Source organism: Anolis sagrei, chromosome 1 (genome assembly GCF_037176765.1).
Source record: "Anolis sagrei isolate rAnoSag1 chromosome 1, rAnoSag1.mat, whole genome shotgun sequence".
Taxonomy (NCBI): domain Eukaryota; kingdom Metazoa; phylum Chordata; class Lepidosauria; order Squamata; family Dactyloidae; genus Anolis; species Anolis sagrei.
In genome coordinates, this window is record NC_090021.1 from 40,619,550 (window position 1) to 40,635,770 (window position 16,221).

The following is a 16,221-nucleotide window of genomic DNA, read 5'->3' on the forward strand; positions in this document are numbered from 1 at the left end:
TGAATGTGTTGATTACGGATTGGTAATATGGATGATGCAATTGGACCACGATTTTAGTTAGGAGATGTATTGGATTGTGATTTCGTGTAATATTGTGTATTATGTTTTTTATGGTTTTAATTGTATACTGTGCACTGTATATTTTGTTGTAAACCGCGTTGAGTCGCCAATTAGGCTGAGAAACGGCGGTATACAAGGACAGTAAATAAATAAATAAATAAACATGACTCTCATTTCCTATCTACTTTGTTCACATGAAAACAGAAATCTTGTTTTAGTGTATATTTAAGTAAGCACATCCATCATACAGTGGCACAGGCGTGTCCAATATAGTCACCTGCTTTATGATTTAAATGGGCAAACACAACCAAAAACAGACAAGGAAGTTCTTTTTCCCTCTTGTATACAATGGATGTGTCATTTTCTGCCCTGACAAGTCTTTTCAGGTAAACCAAGCAAGTGCCAAAAAAATACCTATTATTGCTACATTTTCTGGAATGCAAACTCATTCTGTTACTACTTTTCTTCCTTGAAATTGATTTGTAGGTGGAGATAAGTGACTTAATTTGCATATGTAGGTAGTACATACACAATAAATGTTTAGAAGCCATTACAGCACTGCTTCTTTTTAGGGCAGCACAATTTCTTTGATCGGATTTATATCTAAGTCTTTGAAAGGAGAAAACGTTACTTGGGAGAAAGGTAAGCTATTTTAGACTTTTTTACATACTAAAGCTAGTCTTTTAAAACTATGCCTCTGCTTGTTAACAGTACAACTGAAGAGTATAATTTGATGTTTAGAATTAATTTGAGCAACAGACATGTGCAGACCATTGTAAAAGAAGTGGATGAAAGTGGTCTATGCCAGGGGTCCTCAAAGTACGACCCGGGGGCCACATGCGGCCCTCCGAGGGCATTTATCTGGCCCGCCGAGGAGGCCTGCATCTTAGTGGAATCAGTCTTGGCTCTGCTAACGCAGAGCTTTCGTTCTTTCTGTTTCCCCCTCAAGCTGTCTCTCTCTCCGTTTCAGTCTCTCCCCCTTTCCCCTCTCTTTATCTTTCTCTTTCTCCCTCCTCCTTTCTCTCTTCTCTCTTTCTCCCTCTTTTTTTCCTCTCCCTTTCTCCTCTTCTTTCCTTTCTTCTTCTTCCTCGGAGGAGGTGAAGGCGGCGGTGGGTGCGGAGCGCTGTGGCTGCTGCCTGGAAGAGCAGAGGCAAGAGAATTTCTTGCCTCCACTCTTCCAGAAAAGACACAGAGCTGCCAATAGGCAGCCCTGAAGCCTCCCCTCGTCATCCAGCCCTCCCTCCTTCCCAACACCTCTACCTAAACGCAGGGCTCAAGGAGCCCCTGCAACCCCCCCCCCCAGTTAAACAGGAAGGGGAGAGTGGGAACAGCAGAAACGCCAGCCTCCTGGAGGAAAGACGTCTCCTCAAAATTGGGGGTTCCTTTTCTTCCCTTCTTTGTCTTCTGCTTCTCTTCCGCAAATCCAGGCTCCTGCTGTGAAAACAGCCGATAGGTAGGCTGTTAGGAATTGTGGGAATTGAAGTCCAAAACACAAGGAGGGCCCAAGTTGACCCATGCCTGCTTTAAAAAAATCCCAATGATATTTAATTCTGTTGTAATGTTTCATATATTTGTAGATTTGAAATTATATTGAAATGTAAGCTGCTTTGGCCCCTTCCACACAGCTGTATAAAATCCACACTGAACTGGTTTATATGGCAGTGTGGACTCTGATAATGCAGTTCAAAGCAGATACTGTGGATTATCTGCCTTGATATTCTTGGTTATATGACTGATTGGAAGGGCCCTTTGAGTGACCTTCAAGACAGGTCCTATATCCCAGGATCTGATCCTAGGTTTTCTCTTTATCCCAGGTTATCTGGCAGTGCAAACTTATATAATCCAGTTTAAAGAAGAAAACCTGGGATCAGATCCTGGGATATACGGCCTGTCTGGAAGGGCCCACATTCTCCTTGTGGAGACAAAAAGTAGTGTATAAATAAACATAAACATAAACATAATAATAATAATAATACTAATAATACTAATAAAGACCTCTGTATTGGATCTACCTTTCAGTCGGCTAGGCCGAAGCCTGCATGGCAGTGGCTGGCATCTTGGTAGTCAAGCAGAGCAGGAGGAGGAGTCAAGCTGACTCCTGATTGGGTATAGCCAGTAGGGGAGGAGTCAGTTTAGAGAGAGGGAAATAAGCTGTCTAGTTTGACAGAAAAAGGAGAAGGGATTTGAACATCGAAGAGGGTAGATGGATTTTTAGGCTGGGGAGCTGAGGAGAATTTAGACAGAAGAAAGTGAGCTTTTGGGAGTGAGGCTTTTAGTCAGAGAGAATAAGACAGGGACAAGGGCTTGAAGTTTACTGTACAGAGGGTCAGTAAAGAAGACTTGTTCACTTGAGGCTTATTGCTCTGAGGAGAGAATTAGTTAAAGACTAATTGCTCTGTGAGACAGTAGAGACTGTTCTCAGTGAGATACTGTTTCAAAAGGAAGTTGAACAGTATAGTTAAAAGAGACTCACAGTAAGCCAAAGCTACATTCTTAGGGAAAACTGTCTAAACAGCTAAGCCTCTGTAATTGAATCAAGATTCTGTACCACTCATTTCCAATGAGTTGTTGTTAATATCAAGTTAAATAAATTCTTTCTTAGTTAACTTTTAACTGGTGTATGCCTCAATCCATTCGTTTCCCTCAGAACTCATTCTCTCAACACATTTTTAAAATCCAGTCATCCAGTGGAAGAAGCCATAGAAAATCAAGTGCTCAAACATCTATTACCTATAATACATTCACACCCTTTGGTTCCTCAGGCCAACAATTCTGAGGTGGTGGCGGCTATTACTACCAAGAACATTCGGTCACTTTCACATTTATCTTGTGGTCAAACCTCTAATTTGTATTATACTGAGGGCAGAGGTGTGATCGTTGTGTCCACCCTGCCTCGATAAGCATTTAATTTCGTTATACCCTCCTTTTCTGATCTCCTGCTTTGGTCAGAGCTTCCCACCTGGAATCACACTCTGAAACCAAATTAGAGAACAAAAATCTGTTCCCGGCTTGAAAGTGTTAATTCCTGTTTAATTGTGTGGTCCTTACTTTGAATGTAGTTGTTCTCCAGATACTTTGCTTGTGTGGCTGCCACAAACTATGATGAATCTAATTGTCATGGGTGTTCTGTATGCCAAGTTTGGTTGAATCCCATTGTTGGGGAATTCAGAATGCTCTTTGATTGCAGGAGCGACTGCAACATCCACATGTTTGAGTGTATTTTAACTAAACCTCTCCAGTATTTTCTGTTGGTTATGGAAGTTCGGCTGATAGGCTGATCAGTAAACATATTAATGGGTTCCCTGCTGTTATATTAAGACTGTTACCCATGCTGTGACATGCTTGGAAGTCAAAGTTTCATTTATTTGTAATTAGAAATAAATATTTCACAATATATAATTACATATTCTTGTTGTGATTAATCACTATGCTTTATGTTCAGTTTGTAACAATGAAAATACATCGTGCATATCAGATATTTACATTATCATTCATAACAGTAGCAAAATCAGGTATGTGCAGTGTGCATAGGAATTTGATCATAGTTTTTTTTACAAAACTGTAGTCCGGCCCTCCAACGGTCCGAGGGACAATGAACTGGCCCCCTGTTAAAAAAGTTTGAGGACCCCTGGTCTATGCTTTGTTATTAGGGTTTGTTTGTTTTTTTGGTTTTTTTGCATTGTTCTGGGACTCAAAAATACATTTATATTTATTTTCTGCTTGGTTTTCTGTTTATCTTTTATAATTGCATTAGATTCTGATGTTTGTTTCAGATATTTATTTATCGTGTCAGGAGCAACCAGACATTTGTATTACATTTTTAACAAAACAAACAAACAGACAAAACACAAATTTTGCAAGCTTGGTAGTTGATTAAATGTCCTTTGACCAGTATCTGGCCACTTGGAGTGCCTCTGGTGTTGCCGCAAGGAGGTCCTCCATTGTGCATGTAGCAGGGCTCAGGTTGCATTGCAGCAGGTGGTCAGTAGTTTGCTCTTCTCCGCACTCGCATGTCGTGGATTCCACTTTGTAGCTCCATTTCTTAAGATTGGCTCTGCATCTCGTGGTGCCAGAGCGCAGTCTTTTCAGCGCCTTCCAAGTTGCCCAGTCTTTTGTGTGCCATGGGGGGAGTCTCTCATTTGGTATCAGCCATTGATTGAGGTTCTGGGTGTTGAGCCTGCCACGTTTGGACTTTCGCTTGCTGTGGTGTTCCAGCGAGTGTCTCTGCAGATCTTAGAAAACTATTTCTTGATTTAAGTCGTTGATGTGCTGGCTGACACCCAAACAAAGGATGAGCTGGGGATGTCACTGCCTTGGTCCTTTCACTATTGGCTGCTACTTCCTGGCGGATGTCAGGTGGTGCAATACCGGCTAGACAGTGTAATTTCTCCAGTGGTGTAGGGCGCAGACACCCCGTGATAATGCGGCATGTCTCATTAAGAGCCACATCCACTTTTTGGGGTGGTGAGATGTGTTCCACACTGGGCATGCATGCTCAGCAGCAGAGTGGCATAGTGCAAGGGCAGATGTCTTCACTGTGTCTGGTTGTGATCCCCAGGTTGTGCCAGTCAGCTTTTGTATGATATTGTTTCTAGAAATATCAGATATAATTGTTTCACATGTTGCAAAATAGAATATTGTACAGTAAACATCCATAAGCTATCCAAATGAACATCCAACAGCTATGGGATATGATCATTAACAGGAATGTGGAAATCTGTCACTTTTGCTTTCTCCAATAATTTTAAAACCACAAAGATAAAAAATCCTTGAGAAGAAAAAGATGAATTATATGAGGATGCCAACATAGTTTTAAGGGTTAAATACTTAGCTAGGCCTTTGATCTGATTCAACATGGTTCATCCTGGGCTCTTATACATGGATACATTTGTTGGTTTCAGTTTTGCTCACATTCCTTTAAAACAAAACTAATGTCTGAGGTTTATGATTGCTTTGGAAGAAGTTTTAAAAATTTGTAATTTTTCACCAGGGGCCACTTGACCAGGGACCACTTTGACCAGGGACCACTCTAAAAGGGTTACAAATCAGTTTTTGGTAAACTTTAGATTTGGTTCGGTTATTTAAGGTGCTGATTAATAAAACTGCATTGGATAGACTACACCAGCTCTAGTTTCTGATACAGAACATGGGATCAGATGAGATCATGACTTGATGTTTGATATGTGGTTTAAAATCTGGTTTGATAAATTGTTATGAGTTTTAATTGCTTTTATGTGTAGATTGTTTATATTTTTATGAGGTATGTTTTATTGTTTACCTGTGCAACATTGAATTTTGCTGGATTTGTAAGCTGCCTTCAGTCCCCTTTTGGGTCAAGAAAGGCAGGGTAGAAATGATGTAAATAAATAAATAAATAAATAAATAAATAAATAAGAACATATGCCATTCAGTAGTCACCATCTGCTCACCCACAGAAAACCATATTTAATAATCTAGAACTGAAGTGATAGTAGTAATCTTTTGTGGGCAGTCAATCTCTCCCCTGCAAGACCAGTCGCTCTTGTTGCTACGTGGTTTTGAGGCAACTGTTTAGCAATGGTGAGGCTGCGGACCATTGTGGATTACTGGCAGTGTATGATAATCCAGTTCAAATCAGATAATGTGGATTTTCTGGTTTGATTACTTGAATTATCTGGCAGTGTAGAAGGGGGCTTGGATAGGTGTTGACAGAATAAATGAGAAGGATAATAGTTCCATTCAAAATGCAAAACAAAGCCAAGCCCATCTGCTGAAAGCAAAGCATGTCCATACCTCCAGCATTGCACAGATGGAAACTGAGGCTTGTGGCCAAGCCACATGAGAGTGTAGTCAGATGATATTAAATAAGTTATTAAAGAAGAAAAACAGGTAAGCTAGGAGAGGGTGCAGCAATTTACTTTTTCCGAGTTTGGTGGGAAAAACCATATTATTTTCATCACCTCTCCTCTTTGCTGAGTTAATACTGTTCTGGGACAGCTGCTTATCTTACTATTTGTTGATTGCTGCATGTATTTTAAAGTTCTATGCCTTTGCAGTTAGATGGCTTTCCTTACTTTGCAGCTATTGGGTCAATTGCTTGTCAATTATTATTAGGTTTCCTAGTCCTGCCCCTTTTTTGGGCTTTGGAGGGAAGTGAGCCATTTTGTTAGTTAGTCTAAGCTAGGTTAGCCAATGTGTAGGATGTGTGTAACTTCCCCTGTACAAAGGCTTCAACTTTTAAGAATCTCCAGGGAAAGATGCCAGGGAAGCATTCCCACAGCTTTAAGCAATCCAGGGGAGAACAGCTTTAAGAACTCCAGGAAAACAGCCTTAAAGACTAAAGAGCTCCAGCTGGAGAACACCCACTGCCTTGCTGGTAGGTCCACTCAGCGTCTGAGAAGCAGTTTGGCCCGGTAGCGGAGCACGCATCAGCGAGGGTTGAATTTTAGTCAGCCTGGGAGAAGTGAAAAAGGGGAATTTTCCTTTAAAGAAAAGTTATTGAAGATAGTACCTGTCCCCTGTGGACAAGATTGAGAGAACCAATATTTTATCAAGAAAGCCTTGAAGTTCCTGTTTGATTTCATTAATAAAGGACTTTGTTGTATTTCTCAAGCCACCTGAAGATTCTTTTGTAAAGGAAGTCCCTGAGAACTTCTCCTTGGGCCCCCTGGCTTCCCGCTGGGCAAAGGTTTAAAGCCAACCAAATACAGGCCTAGCGGCGACAGAACAAATACTATATTTCCTTGCATAATAGTCACTACTACATAATCATTGCACCTTCATTTTGGGGGTGGTAAAATTGGAACATTCAAGCACCCTCACCACGACAAGGTGACAGTCCATCAAGGGGGGATATTTGGAGTGTACATATGTTGTCAACAGCTAATTTTGTGTACAGTGTTCAGTCTGCTTTGATCATTCTTAAATGAGCTGCAAAATACAAATGTAATTGTGACTGCGCAAAACTAAAGGAGACAGAAGGCCTTGGAGGAGGAAAAAGATTTAGCATTGTTGTTCATCAAACCAGAATTAATAAAAGCAGTGCAGATAGATATTTTGTAGCATTGTTTCTATATATAAGCAAAATAAGGTGATTGCTGTTTTTGTAGTTAAAATAGAATAAAAATAATGTAGCAAATTGAAATACTCAGGAAAATATGCACTGCCAATAACCCCAAACAGTCCCTTTGCCAACAATAACAAATAACTTTGTCTCTCTCATTCTTTCAGCTGTAGTTGTTCTTTGGTTTCACAGAGATACATTATTTTGGGAGGGACAGATATGACTCCAGAAATTTGAGGCAGTTATTTCAAGACAAAGTGAGGGAAACAAAAACAAAACAAGTAAAAGTGAAGAACACCAGTTCTGCTATAATAGTCTACGGGGCCTAAAAGATTGCAAGATGCTAGACGATTAGTTGTTTCAGCTAAAGACTTCCTTTCATACTGAGACTTTTACCTGTCTTAAAATCATATTTCAGGGAGAACAACTGCGAGATTATTATGCTTTTCTAAAATTCTTCTAATTCAGTGGTTCTTAACTTGTGGGCTGCGGACCACCAGTGGGTTGCAAGGATAACAATCTGGTCCGCAAGCCTCCTTCCTCTTTATTTTTTTCTTTATTTACTTTATTTCTGCTCTTTTCATGCCGCCTGCCACTCCTTCCCTGTCGCTCACCATGGCATATGTTCTGTATCAGAAACTAGAGCTGATATGGCCTATCCAATATACTTTTCTGAATTAGAACCACAAACCAAATTTAAAGTTGACCAAAAACTGATTTACAACCTTTTGGTACTAATGTTGGAGAGTGGACCCTGGTCAAAGTGGTGCTGGTCAAAGTGGTCCCTGGTCAAGTGGAGCCTGGTCAAAGTGGTCCCTGGTCAAAAAAAAGGTTGGGAACCACTGTTCTAACTGCTGTGGTTTTGGTAAACAAAAGCAACTGTAGCTTTATAGTCTTATGTTGAAAGGCCCTTTTCAAGCCCATTGGTACCAGCCCCGCATCCCTGAAGCCGGAGACAAGAAGTAATGACTTAAAGCAAAGTTCATTTTAAGTATTTAAAATATTTTTGAAGACTTATTTTTCTACAAAAAATAATGGAAGGGATTGCTTGTAAATTCTGCTTTATCTACAAAACATTCTTTAAAGATCCTGTCCTGTCAGTTGTGTGGAAATTCAGTAGTCTATTTGTATGAACTTGTAAGGTCATTCTGTTCTTTGACTTCTGGGGAACTGCCCAGGTCTGATGACAATAAATGTAGTTTCTTTGACAAGAGCAATAAAGAAACACATTGTGACTTCCTCAACAGGCACAGTTTCATTGCATTTCATGCTGTCATGACTTTTTGTCTCTTCAGTGTCGAGTTAACTCCCGGATAGTGCTTCATTGTGTGAGACACTTTTATATTTCAAGAAAATCTAACTAGCTTCTCAGCCTGTATCAAAATAAATCACATCTCCACAGTATTCCTATCTTTGTTCCTCCATCACATCCCTGCCACATGTATTGACATTTATTGTACATCTGTTGACATTAAATTGGGAAGGATAGCTAATGTTCCAGAGGACAGAACCAGAATCCAAAATGACCATAACAGATTTGAAAGCTGGGCCAAGACTTACAAAATGAATATCAGCGGGTAGAAATGTACGGTACCATACTTTGGCAATAAAAATGAACATAGGATGGGTAACACCTGTCTTGAAAACAGTACATGTGAAAGATTTCTAGGAGTTCTAGTATACCACAGTCTGAACCCGAGTCAATAATATGATGCGGCAGCTAAAAAAGCCAATGCAATTGTCGTCTGTGGTTGAATGGTAATCTGTGGATTGGGATGGTCTGTGACCTCTTAGCTGGTAGTTTTCAGGAAAGAAATAATCTGTGATTACAGAAATCACAGATGTTTTGCATATTAGGGTTGAAAATGTAGCAGCTCCTGCATTAGATAATTTAAGAAGCACGATAGGTTCAGGAAGGATCGCTCTTGTCTTAATTTAATACGAACCTTTGCCAAGTGATCAGTTCAAAGACTTTCAACAGGTAAAAGTGGGTGAATTCACACATTTTTGGCAGTGGTCCTTTCACTCCTTGCATATGACCCCTGAGTATTTTTGAGAGAAAGTGAACATCAAGAGAAAACATTCCTCATCCCCTGAGTATATATTATAGATGAAATCTTAATGTTTCTGTAGAAGAGTCAGCAGCACAAAGTCTTCCACTGCACGACTTGGATATGGATACACAGAAGTATGCTTATGTGTAATTTCTATTTTGGCAAACCAGATATGGCTCCTTATGGCCAAAAAGTTTAATTTCCCATAATTTGGTTGTTTCATTAGGATTGGATTTGAGTGTGCCATAATCATATTTCCACTGGCAAATCTTTGGGATTAGGCCACAATTTTAATCCAGATCAGTCTGACTAGTGGCACAAAACAAGATAGTGATGGTAGTGTTGTCATCACTCACTGCCCTAGACATGTCTGGCATGAATCATCCTCAGTGACGACAGTGTGGCACATTTATTCTTCCAGGTCAGTATGTACTCAAGGTGACTTGGTTTCTACTTCCCTGATCCTGGATCAGATGCTGGTCTAGAAATATTGGAATAAGGCTGGATCAAAACTGCGTTAATGGTCAGTATTGATCATTGCATTGAACAGTGTTATGTGGGTCTGACCAAGTAATGCATATCCAAACTGCATTATATGGCAGTGTAGACTCAGCCTAATATGTAGAATCTTTTATTAGTCTGAACCTTTGTAATGCTATTGGATAGTCATTAGTTCTGCCTGGAATAGGAAATACTCCCACCTTTATAACTAGTTATCTTCCATGATAATAATTGCTAAAGGAGAGAAATGATATGGCTTTTTATAAAGAGCAAGCCCTATGAGGAGCAGCTTAAAGAGCTGTTTAGCACGCAGAAGAAAAAGCTGAAAGAAGACATGATGAGAGCCATGTATAAAAATGTTGAAATGTAGCAATTCTTTAAACAAACTGAACATATGCATACATAAAAGACTAAGCTAAAAGTCAACTCGAAGCACTCTCATTTTTATTAAGCAAGAGCAGCAACAGGCTTTTGTCTTTCTGTTACTTCATGAAATGAAGAGACAGTTTGTTTAGCTTCTAAAATAGCTTCTAACTGGAGCTAATTACAGGGAGCATACAACACCCCTATTACAGCAGCTCCATTGGCTGTTTATTTTATTGTAATTTGTATTTTATTTTATTGTAATTTGTTGTTTGGGCTTGGCCTCATGTGAGCCGCCCCAAGTCCCCGTTGGGGGAGATGGTGGCAGGGTACAAATAAAGTTTATTATTATTTACCCAGCCCTCGCTCAGGGTCAATTTAAGTCTGAAATTACTTGAAAGCACACAACAACAACAACAACAACAACAACAACAACAACAACAATCCTATCTCAACAGCCAAAAGCAGGCCCACACTTCACATTGAAATATTAATAAGTTTATATTGGTTAAAATTGTTCTTCATTTTCATTATTGTATTGTATTTAAGAGTTTTTGCACTACAAATAAGATATGTGCAGTGTGCATAGGAATTCATTCATGTTGGTCCTCCAACACTTTGAGGGACTGTGACCTGGCCCTCTGTTTAAAAAGTTTGTGGACCCCTGATCTAGATTGTTGAATTTTACGATGCTCTTATTTTAGGGGTGTTTTTGTTTTAATGGATTGTTTTGCTTTTATGACTGTTGGACTTTCTGTCCTATATGTAAGCCACAATGAGTGCCATCAGGGAGATGGTGGTGGGGTATAAGAATAAAGTTGTTGTTGTTGTAGTTGCTGCTGCTGCTGTTCTTCTTGTATTATTATTATTATTATTATTATTATTATTATTATAGCCTGAAAATTGAAGCATTAGTGTTATATCTGTAACCATTCCTCTGAAACCATCAGGAAGTATGGGATGTTTATTGCATATTTTTCTCACCCCATTTTATTGACCTTCTCCATTATTTTAACAGGTTAATATTGTATTAAATAAGCCTTTTATTTCCTGAAGACGATTTGAACAAAACAGCAATATATACAGAAATCCGGAAGGTTTCTGCTACCTAACACAGGCATGCCTTTTCTGAAGCTGCCCTGGCTGCATCAGCAGAAGAAGATACCATGGAGGCCAAAAGTCTTGGGTAGGAAGGGAACTTTTCGGAAGCCAGGCATCCTTGGTCTGCAGAATTATCAGACTTTGCTGGAAGATTGCTTGAAGAAGGACTACCGCTTTGAAGATGAGCTCTTCCCGGCTGATCTTAGCTCCATTGGGCCAAATATACTCTTGAAACTACCTGCCAATATACAGTGGAAGAGGCCTGGTGTAAGTGATGCAATTTACAAAATGGGATTGTTTGAAAAGTTTCCTTCTCTTTTCAGAGGGTCTGAAAAATCAGAACAGAAAGAATAATTGGAATAATTTGAAAAACTGTCAAGTAATCCCCTCCCACACACACATTTTATTTCTTGGGTGGCATTTCTTTTTTCACAAACAAAATGATCAAACAATTAGACTCATACTTGTGAGCTCTAGGGCTCCTTGATACATGCTCTATAGCAGGGGTCCTCAAACTGAGGCCCGGGGGCCAGATACGGCCCTCCAAAGTCATTTACCTGGCCCTTGCTCAGGGTCAACCTAAGTTTGAAATGACTTGAAAGCACACAACAACCATCCTATCTCATCAGCCAATAGCAGGCCCACACTTCCTACTGAAATACTAATAAGTTTCTATTATTTAAAATTGTTCTTATTTTAATTATTGTATTGTTTTTAAGGTTTTTTTTTGCACTACAAATAAGATATGTACAGTGTGCATAGGAATTCATTCATGCTTTTTTTCACATTATAATCCGGCCCTCCAACAGTCTGAGGGACTATGACCTGGCCCTCTGTTTAAAAAGTTTGAGGACCCCTGCTCTATAGGCAGGAGGTTCTAGAATTGCCACTTAAAAGAGCAGTGAGCAAGGCTGAGTCTTTGTAGAGCCATCGCCAGAGCAGACAACACCTAAGCTAGATGGATCTGTGGCCAGGTACAGGATATGGCAACTTTGTCTGTATGTTTATGAATGCCATGTGCGTAGGATCCGACCTGGAAAAAAATCCATGGGACTACAGTACTCAGAATATAAAAGGACACATTCTGGGAGTTATTGTCCAAGCAAATAATCTTTCTGCCCTTGCCCTGAATCACAAAGAGATTCTGAGCCATCAAAAGCAAATAGGGACTTTACTGACACTTTGCTCTAGTCCAAATTGGTGATTGTGGTGGCTATAGTCAAAATAGTATGCAGTGATGAATGCTGTAAATTAATATACTGTTTGGGGATCTTGGAAGCTGGGCAGGGTCAGCCCTGGTTAGTACTTGGATGGGAGGCTATCAGCAAATAGCAGGCGCTAGGGGTTTTCAGAGGAAAGAAGTGACAAAACTGTCTCTGAGGATTCTTTGCTAAGAAAACCATATGAAATTCATGAGGTTGCCATTAGTTGGCAGGCAACCTACAGGTACATATAATACATACAAAAAGGTGTAGAAGGTCAGATGGTATGGTATGACCAGTAGTCGTGATACTGTTAAGGGTGTGTGGGTGAATTGTAGTTTTGTAGTTGAAAAAAAATGAACTCGTCAAATCTTTGTATTTAGACCTTTCAGCGTGCAAGGCACTTTGAAAGTGCTTTGCACATTGATGATACTCTATAAGAAATAAATAACCAACCAGCCTTCCTATCCCAGTGTTCTTGTTGTTGATGGAGATATTATGGATAGTGTTCAAGATTAGAAGTGAATTCTTTCAGTGCCAAACTTTGTGTACTTCTGAATTAATCAATGCAGAGCACATATAGTAGAGTAGGCATTGGCAAATCCCAGCCCTCCAGGTGTTTTGGACTTTAGCTCCCAGAATTTCTAACAGACAATTGGATCCCCCCCACCCTCACCAATGAGGGTCTGCCTCCAGGAGCAAACCAAGAATGGGCAACTTGGAAGTCCCTGAACAAATTCAGAAGTGGAGTGGGCAGATCAAAAGACAACCTGGCAAAATGGCAATATCTAAAAGAATCCTCCATCTTGTGTGACTGTGGAGCAGAACAAACAACTCAGCATCTGTATGCCCTGCCTCATGTACAGTGGAAGAATTCTTGGAGGCTACAGCTAATGCAGTTGCTGTTGTTTGTTTTTGGTCCGAAGATATTTAGCCGCTTGTGCTCCTTCTATTTTTATCAGTTTTTATACTAATTTATGCAATATTATTGATACAAAATAAATAAAACATCTATTTTAGAAAATTGGGATGCAGAGTTGTTTCATCGCTTTGTTAATATAGTGTAAACTGGGACATGAGATCCTGGCTTAATCTTTCAAAATGATTATTTTATTTTATTTTGTTAATCTTCCAGGAGCTGTGTAAGTCCCCAGTGTTTTTTTCTGCAAAGAAAAAAAGTTGCATGCTGCGCCAAGGAAAGCTAGGTGAGGAATTAAGACAGTAGGTGTTATTTTGATCTATGAGTATTCAAAAACTGAGCAATAGTCGTGGAACTTCCAAACAATAATCATTTGAGAATAAACTCAACCCAAAACAGAATGTTACACAAAACTCAGGATTGCTCAGGATTGCTCTGTGCCATGTACTTCTACCTCCAATGTAACCTTATGTCCAATTTTGGAAAAGTTGCTTTTTTGTTCTAGGTATTGGCTATATTTATAGGTGATTCTGTGAACTATAATCAAAAAAGTAATTTTCAATGGTTACTTGCTGAACAAACCGTTCTTGAGCAAAGGATTTTCTTGACTGAAGAAGTTTTTCTGTTTGAGATGAAAGAAAATGTGATATACTCAACTATGGGTGAGTTTACACTGGCCTCTAAATCTGTGATCAATCCACAGTATCTGGAGCACATGGCTGAACTTACTGTAGTGCCACATTGGCATCCACATGGTTCAGCATGAATGAGATCTCATTGGTCCCATTGAACCATCACCTCACTTCTGTGCTGCTGCCAGACACAGAGCTTGTGCAACCAGGAAGCAATTTCCTCACATTTTCCTGTTTGTGCAGACATCTCTGTTGGTGTAAGAATGGGAACTCACAATAACTGGAAGCTTGTGCAGAGCTCTACATCTAGTGGGGAGTAATATGAGCATGATCCATCTCCTTTCTTCACATTGGAAAAGGATCAGTCTGGAAAGCGGATCGGTTCTAATTAGTTCCAGTAGTGTTGTCCACTTTGCCCTTATTTATCGTGTCATCAGCAACCATACCATTGTAACTCTCTGTTCCTTCTGGCAGTGGCTGGTCATTGTGGTCATTTACACTTTGCCCTGAAGCCACAAGATATTCCAGTTTCCAGAAAACTCTGTATTATCCCCCAACTTTGCCCAAAGTGGAACAAAGCCAGTTTAATTCTGTCAAACCCATAATACTCATGGGAAGTAAACAAGTGTTAGAACAGGGGGTTTCAAACTTTTTCAACTGTGGAGCCCCTTTGGAAGAAAATGTTTCTCATTGAGCCCACATAAATCTTATATATTATATTATATATAATTATATATATCAGGCATGGGCAAACTTTTTGACATATTGTGTTTTAAAATTCGACAGACGGGGTGGGCCAGTGACAGATGGATGGAGGGAAAGCTTGGAGGGGGGTGGTAGGAGGAGGAGGAAACTACAGAGTCCCTTGGTATGCTTTGGAGAGCCCGAAGGGCTCCACGGAGTACACTCTGAGAACCTCTGTGTTAGAAGAACAGCCAGAGAATTCGGGATTAATTGTTGTTCTATGCTCCATTTACAGATGACCTCTACAAGAGAACCTTGCACATGTTTATCTAGTCTAGTTGTTGAACCCTGGCTGTGTCAAATACTCTTTATAGCCCTATTCTACCTCTGAGGTTGTCCAGAAGATGCAAAATAGAGTGTACACGTACAATTCTGTTCATTTGAATTTTGTCATTGCTCTCTGCCTCTTATAAATTAATATCTAAGGCAACGATCTGACTCTAAAAAGAAATAAAAATACAAAAGTCAGGTTTTACTATAATCCAGTCAGGTATCAGGCTAAATATTACAACAATAAGTATCGATATGTGGAAAACAGGTCAATAGTCTAGGTACTTATGGAAGTCTGAAAGTACACAACTATAGAATAAAATCATAGACATTGACAAGTTCCAAGTACATTTTTACATAAAATACCTGCTTTCTTATGTAATATGAATGATAACCAAAAATTATTGTTGAAAGTAAATTGGAGTGTACAGGATAGTTTCTGAATAATGTAGTTCCATATGAATGATACAGCTCATGCATGTCTGAATTTTCACTACCTCCCCTTAAATATTCTAAAGTAGTTTTCTGGTGCAGTTTTTAATTCATGGTGCTTTACACTCTCTCTGGAAATGTTTTTGTGCAGAAGATTGCTGGTTTTTGGCTGCTGTGGAAGCTTTAACTTTTCAACAAGATATCTTGTTTAAAGTAGTGCCACAGAACCAAAGTTTTGAGAAGAAATATGCTGGGATATTCCATTTCAAGGTGAGTATCAATCCCAGTAGATTTGGTTTGGCAAAACTCTCCTACTTGTATAAGGAGATAAATAATTCTTTTAGAATTCTATAAATAAGCATTTTAGATGTCTTCATGCTAATAGGGTTTCCACAGTAGTTCCAGAGGTAGACAAAGAAGGCGGAAAACTCCAGCATGTCCAATGAGGGATCTATCTTTATTTCTGGGTTTTTTAAATGTGTCCTGACAAGTGCAGCTATGTTTTGAATCCAGTGCTGGAGATTTGTATAACTGCATAATTTGAATAGACAAGTATCCAGATAGACAGTCTATCTAGAATCTATATTCATTTATTGTATATAATATAGTACTCAATGATATTTAATATCGTGTTATTATTCCAATAGTGGATACTTGTCTATTCAAGCCCTTGGGAACCCATTTTTGCTTTTTATAACTGCATAATTGGCAGGAGAAGAGTCCACATCATCCAGTTGGACTGAACCAAATTCAGCCCAACTGAACAGTTCCTTTTACTTTTGTTTTGGTTTGTCACTATAGCAGTAGCCATGGAACTCCAAAGATCTCCTAGCCACTGCTCACCACTTTTACCAGCATTAGCAAAAGTGCCACACAATTCAGAGAGAAGCAGGTGGAAAGA

At 39.4% G+C, this 16,221-nt stretch overlaps 1 protein-coding gene across 1 annotated transcript in view; it reads left to right on the plus strand.

Annotated features, from left to right (window-relative positions):
* The first annotated feature begins 617 nt into the window (after positions 1–617).
* CAPN14 (calpain 14) overlaps positions 618–16,221 on the plus strand; it is a 61,176-nt gene continuing 45,572 nt past the window's right edge. The window contains exons 1-4 of the mRNA XM_060778711.2: positions 618–702; positions 11,039–11,388; positions 13,459–13,528; positions 15,472–15,590. Of these exons, the coding sequence (XP_060634694.2) occupies positions 11,140–11,388; positions 13,459–13,528; positions 15,472–15,590 (438 nt within the window). The 5' untranslated portion in view covers positions 618–702; positions 11,039–11,139. The remainder of the gene's footprint in view (positions 703–11,038; positions 11,389–13,458; positions 13,529–15,471; positions 15,591–16,221) is intronic.